The 19,002-nt window shown below is 41.6% G+C and overlaps 2 protein-coding genes across 3 annotated transcripts in view; both read left to right on the top strand.

Moving 5' to 3' along the window:
* The first annotated feature begins 2,592 nt into the window (after positions 1–2,592).
* Positions 2,593–6,544, top strand: LOC136473565 (uncharacterized). Its single transcript, XM_066471213.1, has 2 exons — positions 2,593–2,751; positions 5,505–6,544. Exon 2 carries the CDS (start codon positions 5,550–5,552, stop codon positions 6,300–6,302), a length of 753 nt encoding a protein of 250 aa, XP_066327310.1. The 5' UTR covers positions 2,593–2,751; positions 5,505–5,549; the 3' UTR covers positions 6,303–6,544.
* Positions 6,545–11,133: 4,589 nt separating this feature from the next.
* LOC136477302 (uncharacterized) overlaps positions 11,134–19,002 on the top strand; it is a 40,455-nt gene continuing 32,586 nt past the window's right edge. For both annotated transcript variants that reach the window (XR_010763975.1, XM_066475427.1), the window contains exons 1-9: positions 11,134–11,362; positions 11,471–11,609; positions 11,728–11,799; positions 14,009–14,110; positions 14,191–14,359; positions 14,484–14,582; positions 15,661–15,810; positions 16,191–16,230; positions 17,333–17,390. Coding sequence is in view for 1 of the 2 variants with exons in the window: in XM_066475427.1 (XP_066331524.1) it covers positions 11,261–11,362; positions 11,471–11,609; positions 11,728–11,799; positions 14,009–14,110; positions 14,191–14,359; positions 14,484–14,582; positions 15,661–15,810; positions 16,191–16,230; positions 17,333–17,390 (931 nt within the window). In the remaining variant the exon portion in view is untranslated. The remainder of the gene's footprint in view (positions 11,363–11,470; positions 11,610–11,727; positions 11,800–14,008; positions 14,111–14,190; positions 14,360–14,483; positions 14,583–15,660; positions 15,811–16,190; positions 16,231–17,332; positions 17,391–19,002) is intronic.

Here is a 19,002-nt window from a genome sequence, read left to right as displayed (position 1 = left end):
ACCGTCGGGTATCGGAGGCCCGTTGCCATCTTTATTCATAGAGCTGGTGTTTGGACCTCCTTCAGATCCGGTGGCAAGCACCTTCCGCAGCCATGCGAGCTCGATGCAGACTGGTGATCCATGCTGGTGTTCATCGGTTTAGGCAGCATGTTCGACGAAATCCCCATGTAGCTGGAGAACGTGTGTGTGTATATATACCCGGGAGTAGTTACTCCTATAATCAATAAATCACGTTGTGTATACGTACGTACTCATTTATCAGTTTGAGTATATTAACATATTAATATTAAGATACTCCAGATCTTTACTATGTGAAATTTTTTTCAAAAGAGCATATATTTTTTAATATATGATATAATATTATGATAATAGCATATAAAATAAGTATAACTATATGTCATACATAGTACCCTAGATGGTCTAGTATGATGATATATTCCATCTACATACACTTCATCGGGTCATATATGGCCTAAATCTAGAGATATACATGTGGGAATATATATATATATATACCCGGGAGTAGTTACTCCTATAATCAATAAATCACGTTGTGTATACGTACGTACTCATTTATCAGTTTGAGCATGTTGACATATTAATATTAAGATACTCCAGATCTTTACTATGTGAATTTTTTTTCAAAAGAGCACATATTTTTTAATATATGATATAATACTATGATAATAGCATATAAAATAAGTATAACCATATGTCATACATAGTACCCTAGATGGTCTAGTATGATGATATATTCCATCTACATACACTTCGTCGGGCCATATATGGCCTAAATCTAGAGATATACACGTGGGAGTAACTACTCCCTGGGAGTAGGAAATAATTTCCATATATATATATATATATATATATATATATATATTGCACAATATGGCAAATATTTATACTATTTTGTGGAGTCATGTTAGATTTTCTGTTAGATCATTTGCCCAAGACATCAAAACATACAACAAACGTTAGAGGCACAATAAACCATTTGCATGGAAACAACCCATTCATGGAGTTGGAGCTAGGTTGTATGTCAAACATTATCACCTACTCTATAAACTCCACAGTGGAGCTGTTCTATGATGGAGTTGATAGAGCGAAACTACAAAAATAGGAGCTTGGAGCAGTCCTAAACACCCCCATAAAAAATGCCGTTGGAGAGTATAAAGATATAGAAAACGAGTTTTACTCAAATGACTTCCTAAATGGTGATTAGAGAGTAATTTTTAGAAAGATTCTTGGAGATACTCTAAGAATAGGGATGGAAACATATTCAGATATTATCTTTTACCATATTTTAATTCAAATTCGATATGGATAAGGATATTTTCGAATACGAATACAAAACAAATGTCTTGGATTCAGATTTCTATTCAGATATTTACTCAAATCAACCGAAAGTGTACTATAATTCAACATATATGAATAAAAAAATTAGTACTAAGTTAATAGATAACCAAAGTGAACTAAATGAAAGTACACTTCTAATAATCTTCAATATCATATGGCAAAATAATCTCCGATATCAAAGTAAATTAAATTATAATGAATAATTCTTAATAAATAGCAGGTCAAGTGAAGAAATTTAAATAAAAATGGTAGAAAATAAGTATCCATTTTGCTTTATCAATATTTTTGGAATTACACAATTATTATACAAGTAGAGATTAGTGTATACTCCCTCCGTCTACAAAAGAATACAACTATAGTATCTATGAGAGTCAAACTAGTTAAAGTTTGACCAAGTTTATAATGAGTAGTATTAATATTTGTCTTTAATAAAATTTATTATGAAAATATATTCAATAATTAATCTAATGATACTTATTTTGTATCATGAATGTTAATACTTTTTAATATAACTTTAGTCAAAGTTTAGATTCCTTGACCTCTCGATAAACGAGAATTGCATTCTTTTATGGACGGAGGGAGTATAACATAGACAAGAGACAAGGATAGCTCATAAAAATAATTTAGTTATCAATAAATATTTAATAATTAAACATACCAATTTTTGAAATCAATATTATATTTATGTAAATATTTATCATGAATAAATTATATAAAATAGATCAATAAATAAATAAACTCAATTACACTAAATAATTTACAACAAAAAACATATTAGTTTTAAACTAGATCAAACAAATACTAAAATTAATTTAATATTTTCGTATTATTAATAATTTTAAATTAATACTAAAATTTATTTATATATATACTATTAGATGGTTCCAATGCATCATTATTTATTATTAATAGTAAAATTAAATAATAGATTTATGATATCTTGTTTTCTTTGTGTATATGGATACCGTCGCATACCATCGAATAAGGATCCGAAATCGAATAGAGAAATATTGAAAAATGAATTCGGATATATCATATAGATCTGAAATTAGAAAGAGAAAATTCTGACAAACAAATTTGGATTTATCCATTTAGTATCCATATTAGAAACAGATGTGAATACGGATATTCATATTATAAGTTTTAGTAGATATTAATAGCCATTTTTATTTTCCATCCGTATATAAAAATGACAAATTTGCGAAGTGGTAAATTGCCAATTTTCTCGTCTCCTTCCTCTTCCGGTGGCCGGTCATCCCGTTTACCCAGCGTGCGCTCTCTTCACTCTAGCTCTCGTGGCCTTTCTTTCCTGGCGGCTACAACTGGGCTAGCGGCGCCGCCACCGTACGTCAGGTCTCCGTTGGGTGTTTGATGGCGATGAGCACCTGTCAGGTATGCCCACCCCTTCCCTCCCTTCCTGTTTTGTTTTCCGAGCACCCAAACCCTAATATAATCTATCCGTATTCGGATCTGACCCGATTGCAATTATATACATGGATTATGCCTACTAACTTCGATTTTGTTGCAAAAATTAACTGGTCTACTGCTCTCTTCTAGTCAAATCTTTTACGAGCTACCTGCCCAATTTTTCTCCTAATTCAGTTTATTTTGATCCGCTGTCCAATGAGGCTTGTATTGAGTCATGTCCTGCTTAGATCCTAATTCCTTGGTCCTCTTTTTTTTAATCTCATGGTATGCTTTTAGTGCAAAACGGGTGTGTATTTAGGCCAGCTAGTGGCATGTATGTCTTTCTCTATGGAATTTAGTGTAGTTTATTTCCTCAGGTGCTGTGGTTCAGATCTTATGCTCATCACTTTTAAAGAAAAAAAATTAGAAATGCTAATGCCTTGTTCACAGTGGTGGGAATTTGGAAACTGTACTTGTGCTGCTTCACCCCACTTGATTTGGCCAAGAAACAAATTTCCTGGATTCAATGAAATTCATTAACCACTTAGATTGGCAGCATTCCTTGGTTATAATAGTATGCTAACTCTATGGCTCGGTGAAGGTTCCAGCTAAACTAGCACAAACGCTTTAAGAATTCTGATTTAGTACAAATTTTGTTAGTACTGAAGCAATGCTTAGGAGATGGTATATCATGCTCAACCAATTCCGAGCATGGATGAGTACTAATACACCATGGTATTAAGAAACCGCAGTTTTAGAACCCATAAATGTGCAAAGCCATGGTTTAGTAAAAATGAGGTCTAGGGTTTTAAATTTTTTAAAAGACTACAGTTTTAGCATTACTATGGTTTTCGAAACCATAAAGTTTGTTGCATCCAAACACTTCATGGTGTTCCAAAACACCAAAGTATTTCACAAAACCATGGTGTTTCTCTAAAACTTTAAAAATACTTCACATCCAAACATGGCCTTAGCTTTTGGAATCCAAGTGAGGGTCATTACTTGAAGAGTTCCCAGTACGGATGAAATGTTCCATGGCTAAAATTAGTAAAAAAAAAGGTTGCTTGATCACTTAGCGCATACTGTAAATGGTTGGTGGGTTCTCATGGAAACTTGTAATATCTGTTTTTGCAATTTTTTTATTTTTGTCTACATTCTGGCTCCTCCGCCTCGTATCTATTAACTTGTGTATTAAAAAAAAACTCACTAGCTGTTGCTATTGATTTACATTATTTGTTGGGATTAATTGACAGAACTCACTGGAATATCTCTAAGTTAGTTCTTGGTAATTTTTTAGTGGAATTCTTAGTATTAAAGAATTTTAGTTTACATCAGGAACCAGTGCGTAAGAAAATATTATCATGGTCACGGTTACCTCTGGGAAAAAAAATACTGAGTTGACAGTAACACCGTGCCATTTTGATGTTTGATAGTTAAAGATGAAATATAACCATGTTACCATGGTCTTCAAACATCTTACTTTAAAATGTTTAGGGAAACTGTGATTACTGTTCTCCACTTTGCTTGTGTAGCTGTTGACGTGAGCTGTGAGCATTGCCCTATTGCTTCTTTTAGTTGGTTTTCACTCTGTTGCTCATGTAATTATGTGCAGTTCTTTTTCTGTATTTTCATGCATTGCTGTTTAGATGCCAAATGAAGCGAGAAGTTCTCCACTACAATTCTTTGAACACAACTTTTGGTAACAGCTACACGTTTTTTTAGTGAACATACATGATAGCAAGTTAAGAAACATGTAGGCAAATGAAGAAAATAAAACACCATGGAAGATGTGATCATTGTCAGTCTTGTCCATCTGATATGCACTGCAAAAACTCTCCTCTGGGTTGAATGAAAAAATAGTTTTGAAACTCTTGGCACTTTGGTTATTGGTCCGTCGACCTTATCTTCTGGTAGGCTGAGCTCCTTTTGTTATATAGGCATGAGTCATGTGCCCACTCTTTTCTTGCATAATATTAGTGACCGAAGCATATGGTTATTATGGCATGGTGACATTTTTTTACACTATTAAAATTTCATTCTTCAATAAGAAAATGAAGGTGCGAAAGGGCCTCTAGATGAGTTGGTTAGGTGGTCTGAGTAGCACTCAGGTCCTGAGTTCGACTCCCTGTGGGACCGAATTTCAGGCTAGCGTTAAAAAAATCCCCTCGTCTGTCCCACGCCAAAGCACAGGTCTAAGGCTCAGCCCCAGTCGTGGTCGTTCTCACATGGGCTACGGTGCCGTTGTGTATGGGTGGGGCAGGGGCTCGGGGGTTTTCTCGACCTGTGTGAGAATGTCTTTTTCTTAATGCAATGCCCGGGGGCTGTCATACCCCTGAAGGTCGAGTTTTTTTTTTTTAATAAGAAAATGAAGGTTTTTCCTTGTTTTGGTGAGTGATGACATCAAATATGACATAAAATTGACTTTTAAGAGTGAATTTGAGATGCACAGCCCAGGGTAAGCTACTATGGCCCAGCTTTCCTCTTGTTTCTTAAATGTGGCTGTTGGCTCTTATTTACCTTCTCACACTGAAACCTAAACTACTAAAGTAGTACTGCTGCTTAGTTATATCATCATCCTTTTATTCTTTCTGATTTTACTTTATTTTTAATTATTCGGTAACCTGGATCCCTGGCACTCTTATATTTGTATGTGTTACCTTAGCTTCTGCTTGAAAAATTATATCTTCTCCATCCTTACAGTCTGATTCCGCCCTTCTTTTCCTTTATCATATCTGCAGGTACTCTAGGCCACTTTCTCATTAAGGTAGTACTGAGTTCCTTGCATGACCATGACTTCTGAAGATGGAGACATTTTGGCTCTTCTGTCTGAGCCAAGCCTAAAAGAAGAGCGACTTGAGGCTTCTGAATATGATGATATATTTCCTGCTATTCTGGAAGCCATTAAATCAAATAAGAATGTAGTTGAACTTTCACCTGAGGAAGCTGCCTGGGCAGATTCATGCTTCGTGCAGACTTCTGAACTGTCAGATGATGACTGGGGAGCGATGAGGAGTGCGTTGCTTGATGCCCTTGAAAAGCCAACAGAAAGTCCCGATGATATTTCAGAAAGTGCACATAATGCAATCTCAGAGGCAAAACTTCACTCCCTCCCTGCTGAAAACATTTCTGAGCATGGTGACATCCACATGGAGCAAATAAACAATACCGATGATGACCAGGATGGAATTGAAGCATGTGAAATGGCTGATGTAATCAGAGGTGCAGAAGAACATAGTAAGCAAATGGATAGTTATGTAGCAGAGGCTGGTGATGAGTTGGCTTCATCTGAGGTTCTTGAGCAGACCCAGTCAACAGGTTCTATATTTAAGGTTTGGGACCTGGAGGTGCCTTTTTCTGATGATGATGGCGAGCTTGAACTCATCAAGGATCTGAAGAAACTCCTCAAGGACAGCCTTCCAGAGGATGTATATCCAACTCTTCCTCCAGATGATGCAGCCAAACCCTTGAGCCAGATAAGCATCGATGAACTTGTGGCGGGCTTGAGCGACTTGTCAATACAGCGAGCCAATGAGTGACTATTGTTTCTCAAATAGCTGTGTAGCACACCTTGGCCATCCAGGCGATATTGTGTTTTGCTCTCAAGAGTGCGCAAATCACTTGGGGTTTTAAACTTCAGGTTGAGGCCAACTGTTGTGTGCTGTCTGTTTGTTCTGTATGCTCGCGCCTCGCTGTGTTGATTTCTGCTTAACTTGAAATCAGCAAAAAATGAAGATGTTTTGGTAGAATTCACATTATAGTATTTCCGTCTTTCTTTGTACGCGTGCTTTTGTCTGTCTCATTTTTTCCCCTTTATTACTTTCTTCAGCACAGCTTCGTCTGGAAGTTTCAGGTTTAACCAAGTTACTAGCTTTCATCACGACAAAGGTTTCACAGATATGCCCTGTAAATAGATGTTGGCATATACGCCGAAACTGGACTAATGGAAACTGAATATTTTGGTCCTAACTAACAAATAAAATATGGTCTAAAGTTCTAAGGAACCGAAATTATTTCAGTTATAGGCCTTTGTTAACCAAATTAGCTGATAAAACCAAATTCAACTAAGAGCGAGGCTAATAATATGAATCCTTGCAGCTCATCTCTCATTTCACTCATACAATAGTTAGCCCTTTTACTATTAAATATATGGCTTACTTTCATCTCCCACAAAGTTTTTGTTTTTGTTTTTGCGCATAAGCTGGTTGTAACTAAGCTCACAACCCCGCTTTCCTTATCTGTCCCTTTCTCTTTTCTCCACCTTAGCATTTAGCCCACCTATAACCTGCTATTATACTTACTTTAAGAAACCCATCTATGCTGTGCATTTAGGCCCTCCACAACGTTGTTCCAGAGTGATGCTAGAAGATGAGAGAGAGTGTTTTAGCACCACTCCTCACACTACAGCCATCGGTGCCATAACTCAAAAAAACTGGGAGCGAATCAAGTAGAGGAACCGGTGCCCAGTTAATAAACAGAGAAGAAAAGTGAAGCCGCATAGTCCTTTACTCTCTCCTCCATTAAATATACTGCTTGTTGTTTATCTTTTTCAGCTGTGTCATGGAGCCCAGCAGCAATGCCTGCACACTGCAGCTCAAACAGCAGTGGTGCCTATTTTCAGGTGCACAGTCAAATTTTATTTAGGCACCACCACCACACTGTGGAAGGCCTTAGGACCCCGCCTACATGGTAGCGCTCCAAATTGACTCTCAGTCTCCTGCTCCCTCACGCTTTAGGACCCCGCGCTACACTGTTGGGTAGAGCTTCTCGTCGCTCTAACTCTGATGGCAAAAACGAGTCAGCACACGATTCAAGTCGGGGTTTTTTTCCCCTGTGGCGAAGCAAGCTCCTCCTACAGATCAGGGATGGCCACCAACGAGAAGCTGAGGTTTAGAGCGATGCCAAACTGGTCTTTTAGGAGGAGCCTGAGTCCTAGCAAATGGGATCAAAATAAGACTCTGTTTTACGTAGCTTCTTTACCAACTCTAGAATTATTTGGAGCTGTTTTGCGCCAAATAAGGTAAAATAAAACAACTCCACCTGAGGAGCTCCTTAAAAACATGCTTTCATAAGAGGTGGATCAGTAGATGAGAGATGAAGCTGAATATAGCAGTTTTTTCTAGTTCCCACTCACTTTGGTGGACCCTACGTGGGATTCTCTGTGAATATGTTTTTAGAAGCTGCACATGTAGAGCTATTTTGCTAAACGATTTGCCAAAACAGTTTTAACTCTGCTGATAGAGCTCCTCGCAGAGTTGAAACAAAAAATAGCTTATCTAGTGGAACGGGCTATTCCAAATGAGGCCTAAGAGCATATCTCCTAGATCTTTTTTCCCTTTCTATACAATTTGCAGTAGCAAATTAGGAAAACAAAGTTCTAAGTTATAGGAGAATGTTTCTACAACAGATTGAAAAAATCCAATCCCCTTTATTAAATAGAACCCACCTGTCATTCAATACAACTCTCCTTTCTTTTTATCTTTTCTTTTTTCTTTTTCTTTCTTCATCGTTCGTGCGGAGTCCGCCGCTTATCAGCCCAATGCCCGACACTAGTTCGCATGGTACTTTGCTTCCACATAGTGGCCGGTCCCGCCCCTTGTCATGCGTAGCCCTGCCGAGGCACCCACACTTGCATGGTGCCCCGACGTGGCTGGCGCTCACCCGTGCTTGTGCAACGACACGATGGCGTGGTCGTCAGGAGGAAGAGCAGGTCGAGCGAGCGCCGGTGAGGAGGCAGTGCCGTGTTGAGGAGAGGAACGACGGAGGCTCCCTCCACGACCCTTAGGAATGAGGGCCGAAGGGAAATTTTGAAGGCCCCTGTTAAATTTGAAAGCTCTCTAGTAGAAGCTCTATTAGATTTTTTTTATCTCTTATCGATCTCTCAGATTTAGTTTTGAGGGTTTAAGGGTCTGAAGGAGTTGTCTTAGAGCATCTCCAGTCGTCCCCCAATATGACCTCTTGTCCTCATAAAATTATTATATTACGAGGGATGATTTTTTTTTCTTCTCCTGCAGTCCCTAGATATCTTGCTCATCTCTCCTCAAATGAAGGGAAGTTGCATCTCCCCCAATAAGGCGGGCCCCACAGCTAACTGCCTCCTCTCCACCGACGCCATGGTCGTGGTCGACACAGACCTCGATGGCAGAACAGACCTCGACAAAGGTGCTCCATGGCGTGCGCCCACGCCGGCCTCCTCGACGGCGCAACCGCGCCGGCTTCCACGATGCTCCCCCACCAGCCTCCTCCATGGCTCGCGCACGCGCTGGCTCCACCACGTCCCCGCGCCCAGCTCCACGGCACACCCGTGCTGGCCTCCACGACGCTCCTCTCGCGCATGTCTGCGCCGGAGCTGCTGCGTCCCCGCCTGCCCACCAGCCGCAGGCCCCCGCACGCCCAGATCCCGCACACGTCCACCTGCGCGAGCAACGGCGAGCTGCCCGCCGAGGCCAGGTACTGCCGGTGGAGCCGGTGGTGGTGTGTCCACAGCTACGGCGACGGCATGCCTGATGTCAACCCGCCGGAGCTGCTGTCCGGGTTCGGCGAGATCTGCAGCGACGCCTGCAGACACCGAACCTCCTCGTCCCCGTACCACGGCGCTGTCAGGTTCCCCGGCGGCCACGACGGCAGTCGCCGCGCCGGCGAGCCCCTGTACAGAGCAGCTGCAGTCGTCCCGTGCGTGGGGAAGGGTGGTGGCGTCGTCGTCGATGCGGTCCGATGCGGGAGAAGATGAAGCGAGGGGGAAGGAGAAAATAAATAAATAAATTGTTGCTGACGGGTGGGCCCATGTATTTGGCGGCATTAGAGCGAGGCTAATAATACAGCCGGCTTGCTGGCTGTAAGGTTTCTTGCAGCCTTCTCTTAGCCCACTCATATAGTAGTTAGCTCTTTACAGTTAATACATGGCCCACTTGTCTCTCTCACAGACTTTCTTGGTTCTTGTGCCCAAGCCGGCTGTAAGCTTACAGTCCGCTTCTCCTCTCTCTCCTCCCCTCTCTCCTCCACATCAGCATTTAGTTGGCTTATAGTCTGCTATTATACTTGCTCTTATTGGTGATCCGTCGTTGAACAGAAATGCTATACGCATACGTGTGTTTTAGAAGAAAAAAACACATAAATTTTTTCTCTATTTTTTTCACCGGTGCTCGGAGTGCTCGGTGACCGGCGTCGGGTCCCGCCCGCACTCGGATCGCCCAATAATTCCCGGCACGGGCCCCGGCCCAGCGCCGATGGTGACTGGACGATGCGGGCGTGGGCCCGGTGGGCTTCCTCTGCGGCGTCGTTCACCTTCGCCCTGTTTAGTTTTCCCCGTCACATCATACTTGCGGTACATACATGGAATACTAAATGTAGACAAAATTTAAAACTAATTGCACAGTTTTGTTGTACGTTACGAGACGAATATTTTGAGCCTAATTAGTTAACGGTTGGACAATTATTATCAAATACAAACAAAATGCTACAGTATAGAATCTGGCACTATATAAACTTTGCACATCCAAATTCCGACCAACTAAACACGCTGTTCCCAGCATGGTCACGCATGCAGCATCGGGCTTGCCACCAAACTCCTAAGGCCATCAATGGCTGGAACACATGCATGTCGTCCTGCACTGCATGGTCACGGTGGTGCAGTCCACAGGGCACATGCATGTCGTCCTGCACTGCATGGTCACGGTGGTGCAGTCCACAGGGCAGATGTCTTGGCCCTGGTTTAGTTTCTAATTTTGGCACTATGTAAAAAAAAAAGATTTTCCATCACATCAAACTTACAGTACATGCATGGAATACTAAAAGTAGACAAAATTAAAAACTAATTGCACAGTTTGGTCGTACTTTGCGAGACGAACATTTTGAGCCTAATTAGTCAACGGTTGGACAATTATTACAAAATACAAACGAAAATACTACAGTAGAAAATCAGGCACTATGCAAACTTTGCACATCCAAATTCGGGCCAACTAAACGCGCCCTTGGTTGGCCACCTAGGGATCCGGCTCCATGTATCTCTTCCTCCTCTACGATTTGTGATTTGTCCTTCATAGGAAAAAAAATTTTGTGAAGATGTGATCTTGTAATTGTCTAGAGGTAGAGAAGGCTGGAGGTAGAAGAAGGCTGGAGGTAGAAGGAGGATATATGTTGTTGGATCTTAATTCTATGGTAAAAAAAATTTATGTGTTAAACTACATAAAACACATGGTTGTTGAGTAAGAGACTCAATCGGAAAAACAATATTGGGCTGGGAGAGTTGTACTGGCACTGCTGGAGATGCTGAGTACCAGTGCATTTCGGTAACACATCATCGTGCCCGTTCAATCCTGATCGGAGAGCTCACGAATCACGATCCATAAAAACAAACCGAGGAACGCCCTCCGCTGCAGCCGAACCTTCGTGAGTCGTGCCTCGCGAGTCGCGAGAGCCGAAGACCGGAGCCCCAAAACCCCCGGTGCCGCCGGCGTACGGCCTCCAGTCTCCAGTCTCCACTAACTCCCCGGTTTCCATGCTGCTGCGGCGCCTCGGCACCACAGCCGGCAAGATGCCCCCCTTCCGGAGGCCTTCCCTCATCCTCGCGCTTCCGCTCCTACTGCTGCTGCTCCTGCAGGTAACCTGATCTCCGCCCAAACCCCCGATCCACTGATTGGATCTGATCATGTCGGAGGTTCCAGACGGTGTTGAATTTTCCCTTCCTCTTATCCTCTCGATGCGGCAGGCGCCGTCCCCGGAGGCAGCCGAGTCCACGCCGGGGACCCGGACGCGCAAGATCGGCGGCTCGGGGGCGTCCTCGGTGTTCTCGCTCTTCAACCTCAAGGACAAGAGCAGGTTCTGGACCGAGTCCGTCATCCGTACAGGTCTGGATCCTTTGATTTTCCTCTTTTAATCGTCCTTTTTTTTGGATTCCTGTTTGCTTGTTGCATTCTGCCTTTGCTTGGTATCGCATTGACGGCTTGTGCTCATTTCATTTTGTAGAATTCGATGACTTGGAAGGTTCTGTATCGCGGGACTCTAGCAAGAAGGGCCTGCTCAACTTCACAAGAGCTGGTAGGTTCTTTGTGTTTGTCGGCACTCCTGGGATTATATAATGCAGGGAACAGTTCAAACAGGCTAAACTGAATTTGTGAATACAATCTTGGATTCTTGGTACTCGGTACTTTCTGCTCTGCCAAAGCCTCTACTATTATTGTTGATATATGAGTACCAAGTACCAAGTACCAAGTAACAATTGTATGATATGATACTGGTAATTTCACTAATTTGAAACTATTATTGTTGGAGCTGATATACTGTTTCGATGGGCCTCTTGCCATTATTCATGCAAGAGCACTGATATAATGATGTAGTGTACTATATTAATACATAATGCCACTTACTAACTAGCCTAATATTTACCGCTGGCAAAAGTACTGTAGCAGTAACTAGCTGCACTGCAGCCGCAGCTAGCACAAGCGAGCACAGAACAGTTCTGGGTCATCTGTACCCTATGAGTTGTTATTCATATCATCAGCTCCTTTTTCCTTATGGATATGTCCATATGAATGTTGTGGATGAAGATAATTATGTTTAGGTGCCCCTAGAAGGGCCACAATGCTGCAGCAGGTGAACTAGAGCAGGGAGAGAATACATAATTCCAGATTAGCAACCTTTCTGTCCAGATATGCATGTACTTTGTTGATTAAATGGTGTGGCCACCTGGAGATAAAAATCAAGACCATATGACTGCATGTGGAGTTTGGCTTGCTGTTTAGACAAAAACCGCAAATATTAGTTTGCAGGATATATGACCAACCAATAAGCGCAGCTACATTAGTGTAACTAGATGATACCCCACGCGTTGCTGTGGAATTTTGTAATACTACATAGGAGAAGGAATCTATGGAGTGAGAAATATTGAAATTATAAAGAAAATATGTATACATTTAATTGAACCTTTGATAGACACATATTGAGTGGGAAGGGAAGCAGTGCTATAGTATAGGTGTTAAAGCCAATATCAATCTCACCCGTAAAGGCATAGTGCACAGATCGCAAAAGGGACAGAAAATGCAGTGTAGGAAGGCCAAGATGCCATAGCTGATCTGATGGTCGGCCTAGCGGGGCTAAGTCTGTCAAATCACTCCCTTGGTCATCCTACCAAATCATTGACAACGTAAGAAATGAGAAGAATGCAGTTTCGCTTCGTCGATGATGAAAATGCATAAACGGTTGCTGGGATACACATCTGAGGGGTCCTCACTGCCGCTTACCGGAAGGGATGATCGCGCGAGATGCCACACCTGGATAGGTTGAGGATGATCACGTGAGATGCCGCACCTGGGTAGATTCATATGGTGTCTGTGCCCTCCAGGCTCTACCGCTCTAGTAGTCCACCAGCGTCGAGCGATCATGCATGGCAGGTCGCGTAGCCCAGTCAGCGCCTCCTCGAGCGTGGCCAGCGCCTACATGCGCACTGCATCGCTGAAATAGCACGCGGCCGACTGCAAGACCAGACGCGCACGGTGCACGCATGTCGACCGTGGAGAAGGGCTGCGTCCTGGCATCCTGGGGGAGCGACTGCGTGCGATATGCATGCGCACTGCCATGCGCCCACGCCAGCTTCTGCACTTTTAAAGTGCCTGGGTGGGGGGTGACTGCTGGGATGCCTCCGTCAGTTGCAGGTGCATTTATGGCATATTTGTGTTCACAGCAGATCATGCGTTTGGGTCAGCAAATGAACAGGCGGAGGAATGCTTGCCCCATGGAACGCCTGAAGAAGATCGAGCGTCGCAGGTGCATTTGCAGGTGAGCGGCGCGCGCGAGAGACGTGGGCCCTTGGTGACATGGCTTCACCAAATTGCAGGAAAATATGCTAATGGGGTTCTCCTATTTAGTTATAGGAGATATATCAGCATACCGATTATGTCTAAATTATTCATAATATGCTATTGCTATGGGGTAGCAGGTTTTTTATCAGCCTCCTTGAGGTCCTGGGTTTGAATAAGCCTCAAATAAACAAGAGTAAGGTTGCCTAGGGATTCCGTTCCCCAGATCCACCTGTGTGGGAGTTTTGAGCACTTGGTACCTGCCTTTTTTAGTTTGATGTTTTGAGAAGTGATTGTAGTTGCAGCCTTGACTAATTATATTATGCACACCCATCTCAGACAATCAGGAATCGCACATGAAATATGGATAGTCTAGCTGCTATTGTTGTGTGTGCTTATTTAAGAAGCAGAGATCTTTTCACTACTAAATTTCTTCTTTTCTTAATACCAAGGTAATATTGCAAACTATTTGAGCCTGGCAGAGGTTGATTCCATATATCTTTCGATCCCTGTGAACTTCATCTTTATTGGATTTGATGGAAATGGAGGGCACGGTAAATCATCTATATGAAATCACACAAGTTTGTAGGCAGTTTGTTTATACTAAGCATTAACAGTTCCTTGGTTTTGTTAGAGTTTAAGTTGGGGCCTGAAGAACTGGAACGCTGGTTTACAAAAATAGATCACATATTTGAGTACACAAGAATCCCTCCAGTTGGTGAAGTTCTTACCCCGTTCTACAAGACTACGGTTAAGAAAATTCAGCATTATGATCTTCCTTTAGTCAGCCATGTGAACCACAAGTAAGGAATATGTACATTTATGATCCAACTTAGGGTCTGTATATTCTAATTTCTGTAGTTAAGCCTTGACATGCTTCCATGAGAATGGATTCCCGATGTTCCAGCTCATTTTCTTTTGATGCAGTTTCTCCGTGCATGCAATACACATGGGAGAAGATGTCTTATCTGTTTTTGAGCATGCTATACAAGTTCTATCCCGTAAAGATGATCTCGCGGATTCCAGGTGTGTTGTTCTTGAACACCCATTGTTTCCATTCTGTTCATCCACTGGTTCGGTAAAATTTCAACCAAAAAAGCAGGTTTAATTCAATTATGATATTGTATCGTATATCTGCATTAAAAGAAATCTTAGTATGGTCTTGCTATTGATTGGCAACTAAAAATGAGTATATGAAAGAACAATTGCTACATGGTTGTAGGTATTCACATTTTTCTGCACATTTATTTTCTTTGCAGTGCCTTGGTGTGTGCTCATGAACTCATTTTGTCATATGCAATTTATGCATATATATTGGTGTCTTTGTATTTTTTTTCTGTCTTCATATAACCTTTTCATGTGTTATGTGTGCATGTATGAAGAAAGCATGCAGTCAAACCTCTGTATTTACTCCCTCCGTCCACAAAAAAATGCAATTATGGTATCCGTGCCGGTCAAATTACCTCAAATTTGACCAAGTTTATAGTAGCATTTATGTATCCAAATAAATTTATTATGAAGATGTATATTCTATAACTAATCTAATGGTACTTATTTTGTGTGAAGAATGTCAGTCAAAATTCAAACTGTTTGACTCCTCGAAAAACGAGAATTGCATTCTTTTGTGAATGGAGGAAGTATGAAAAAATTAATCTAAAACTGACTGTTTGGCCCTTTCTTCTCTTAATATAATATGAAAAATTAATCTAAAACTGACTGTTTGGTCAATTCTTCTCTTAATATAATGATATATGCAGCCCCCCTGCTTGTTCACCAAAAAGGGGAAAAATGACTGTTTGGTTTGGTCATATGGAAATAGCATCATTGAGTTTATGATAAAAGTATTTGTATTATAGAGTATTATACAATTTTTACTATCACAGTTTCATATAAAAAGTAGTGTTCAGAGTTGCATATAAGAGGCCGGGCTAGTGTCTAGAATGTCACATATTTACAAAATGAGGGAGCGTGTTATAGACAATTCTGCCATGCCTGCACTGTAATCATGTTAACTACTTACAATGCAGCTCATAGAGAACTTGGTTTCCATTCCAGTAACTTCCACTACCATTGATAAAATATATCCATTTTTTCTTTGTCGCAGAGAAAATGAAGAGTTTCTTTTGCAAGTGGATAGTGCTCAAATGGAACATATATTTTCAACTCTTGTTGATCACCTTCAGATACAAGAGGCTTACAATATATTCGTTCTTAATCCCAAGCCTATTGGCAAGAGGATTAATTATGGTTATCGGTGAGTTTGAACACTTCCATCACAATGAACCATGTGTTACTGATGCAACATGACGCTGCAAAAAAAGCAGTTGTTTATATCTATCATGGCACCATCCTCATAAAAACAAAGAAGATTATCATTTTGTTGTAACTTTAGATCTTATGAACAAGTTATATATTCCTTGTTGTGCTGCAACCTGCTAAAAACATTAAAGGGTCATCTTTTGATTTTTGTATGCTACCATATCATGCCAACCACGACCACTGCTTTCTATATGATTTATTATCTCAGATTTCAGGATTGGTTAACTGTTTCTATGTTTATTTGCTTATTTTTATGCGCCATCTTCCTGTTTCTATGTTTATTTGCTTATTTTTATGCGCCATGTATTGTCGCAGGAAAGGCTTCTCCGAGTCTGAGATCAACTTGCTTAAGGAGGTAAGTTGGAATCCATATCAGACTTCCTGTTATGGTTTGATGAATATCATTGTGACTATCGTCTTGGCTTTATAAATCTCTTGTGCGTATGGTATTTCTTTACACTTATATCTTGTTATAAGAATTATTCTATTCAAGCTCTAGCTTCAGTGTGCAGAACTTAACAATACACGTTTGACTTGTAGAAGAGAGTTTTGATTAAACTACCTTAAAGTTACCTCATAATGTCCATTTTCCTTAGAAGCTATCAAATTGTAATCAGTTCACCAATATTTGGATTGAGGGAACTATTATATCACCAGAGAACTTAAACTAGTTACAGCAAAGAAGCAAAACTCCCGTTGGGATCTTCACAGCATTCTGTTTGATTTGTTTTTGGAGGTGTTAAATCAGTAAGCTGTAGTTTCAGACAGATATGGGAGCCCGATGAAAATGATTTTTACACAAGATCTATGTTAATTTCGTAGAGGGAAAGGAATATAATATACCTACAGTGGTGGAGGCTAACCTGGGTCCTGGCCTCTCCTTATTGTCTCTGCCAACATAGCTCCTATTGCTATTCCACGAGGTGGGTATTCGGTATTCTAGTCTGTGGACTAGCGCTACTGCTGTCCTTGGGAAAAGGTAGAGTAGGGACTAGGGAAGGGAGAGAAGATATGGGAAATGGAAAAGGAATATCTAAGCAGTTAGGTTTGCAGCTCTCTGCAGGAAGTGAAGAGGTAAGCAGGTTGCTCAGCCGCTGATATTTGTTTCCTGAGCCACTGCTATTCGTAGGAAGAGAAGGGCACATCTTGCTAGAGATACAACATCGGGAATGTCGTGTTGGTTCTTAATCTGAGTTATTATTGTCTGAAAGTTGCTCATTTTGCAAAATTTCTCTGGGACCCAAGGCATTGTTACATATGCTTAACTGCTGCTGCTGCTCATGTAATACCAATACCTTTTCGTTGTCAACTCGAATGAACACCACTTCCTTCTATACAGAGCTACCGCGCAAACAAAAATTTGCTTTGCTGTGGCTCTCCAATTAATCTTGGTTTTATTTAGTCTTACTTAAAACTGTACTGTTTTGGATCATGATGAGCTAGTTATTATGTTTCAGAACAAGACCCTGCAAGCTCGGATACTCCAATCTAAAAGTGACAAAAAACTCTTCCTTGGTAAATATTGTATTTCCTCTTTATATTCTTATTTATGAATTTCAGTGACATAAATGGTGGAAATGTATATTGATGCAAATACTATATTCATATGTGGACCAATAAGAAAAAAAATATCTGTGGTGGATTAAGATATTTCACAAGTTGGTGGATGCAGCTGCGAAATAAAGAAATAGGTTTGATGACTAAGGATTGTGTGCTTGTTCCTTTTATAACGAATGTAATCAAGTGTCAAGATTTTTGTACTCCTAGTATTTATCCCGCACCTAAGTAAATAAATCTTATATGGGCGATTTTGCCTTAATCTATTTTCTTTATATTTTTATTTATTTTAAAAAACATGTACTTTATTGTGAGGCTGTCACATAATGTCCATTCAATTTTTTATGCACTTATTTGATATTAAATGTTTCTTTCTGTAGCACCATTTACACTTTTACCTATCTGCGGTCTACATTAGCAAAGTACTTCACATCTGCATCACCAGAAAGGGGGAAAAATAATACAGTGTTGTGAACCTTAGTTCATACTATTAGACAAAGGCCATTAGGCTTTGTATATTCCTTGATAATAGATTACAGAAGAGATTACACTTATATAGGAGAGAGAGGGGATGGCCCAAGGGGCCAGCAGTGTGAAAGGGCCAGTATAGCTGGCGCCTGCACAGTTAGCTAGGAGATTACAGTAAAGGAGCAAATAATTCTAACACCCCCCCCGCAGTCGGAACGTCGGTGGAGCGAACGTTCAGATTGGAGCGAAAATCCATGAACACAGAAGACGGAAGCCCTTTGGTGAAGACATCTGCGAACTGTGAGGTGGTGGGAACGTGAAGCACACGAACAACACCAATAGCAACGCGTTCTCGGACGAAGTGGAGGTCGATTTCCACGTGCTTGGTGCGCTGATGTTGAATGGGGTTGGAGGAGAGGTAGACGGCGCTGACGTTGTCGCAGTAGACGAGGGAGGCAGTCTGTAAAGGGTGGTGCAGCTCCTGTAGAAGGTGCTGCAGCCAGGATGCTTCGGCAACACCGTTGGCAACAGCCCGATACTCAGCCTCGGCACTCGACCGAGAGATAGTGGGCTGTCGCTTGGAGGACCAGGAGATGAGACTGCCCCCGAGGAAGACCGCATAGCCGGAGGTGGAGCGTCGAGTGTCAGGGCAGCCGGCCCAATCCGCATCAGTATACACAACAAGTTGCGTTGGAGTAGACCGAGGAATAATCAGACCGAAGCTGAGGGTGCCCTGAAGGTACTGAAGGATCCGCTTGGCAGCCACAAGGTGAACTTCTCGGGGATCATGCATGTGAAGGCAGATTTGCTGGACAACATACGCAATGTCGGGTCGAGTAAATGTCAGGTACTGGAGTGCACCTGCAAGGCTGCGGTAGGCAGTGGGATCAGCAACAGGAAGACCAGCATCTGCAGGAACTTTGGCACAGGTGTCGACAGGAGTGGAGCAAGGCTTGCAGTCGCTCATCCCATGGCGAGCAAGAATGTCCAGGATGTACTGACGCTGTGACAGAGTGAGGTGATCCTTGTGGCGTTGAACTGCCACACCGAGGAAATGATGAAGGGGGCCAAGGTCCTTCATGGCAAACTCGTTCTTGAGTGC

This window comes from Miscanthus floridulus, chromosome 8 (genome assembly GCF_019320115.1).
Source record: "Miscanthus floridulus cultivar M001 chromosome 8, ASM1932011v1, whole genome shotgun sequence".
NCBI lineage: Eukaryota > Viridiplantae > Streptophyta > Magnoliopsida > Poales > Poaceae > Miscanthus > Miscanthus floridulus.
The sequence above is the reverse complement of the archived record's forward strand: the minus strand, read 5'-3'. Positions and strand labels throughout refer to the sequence as shown.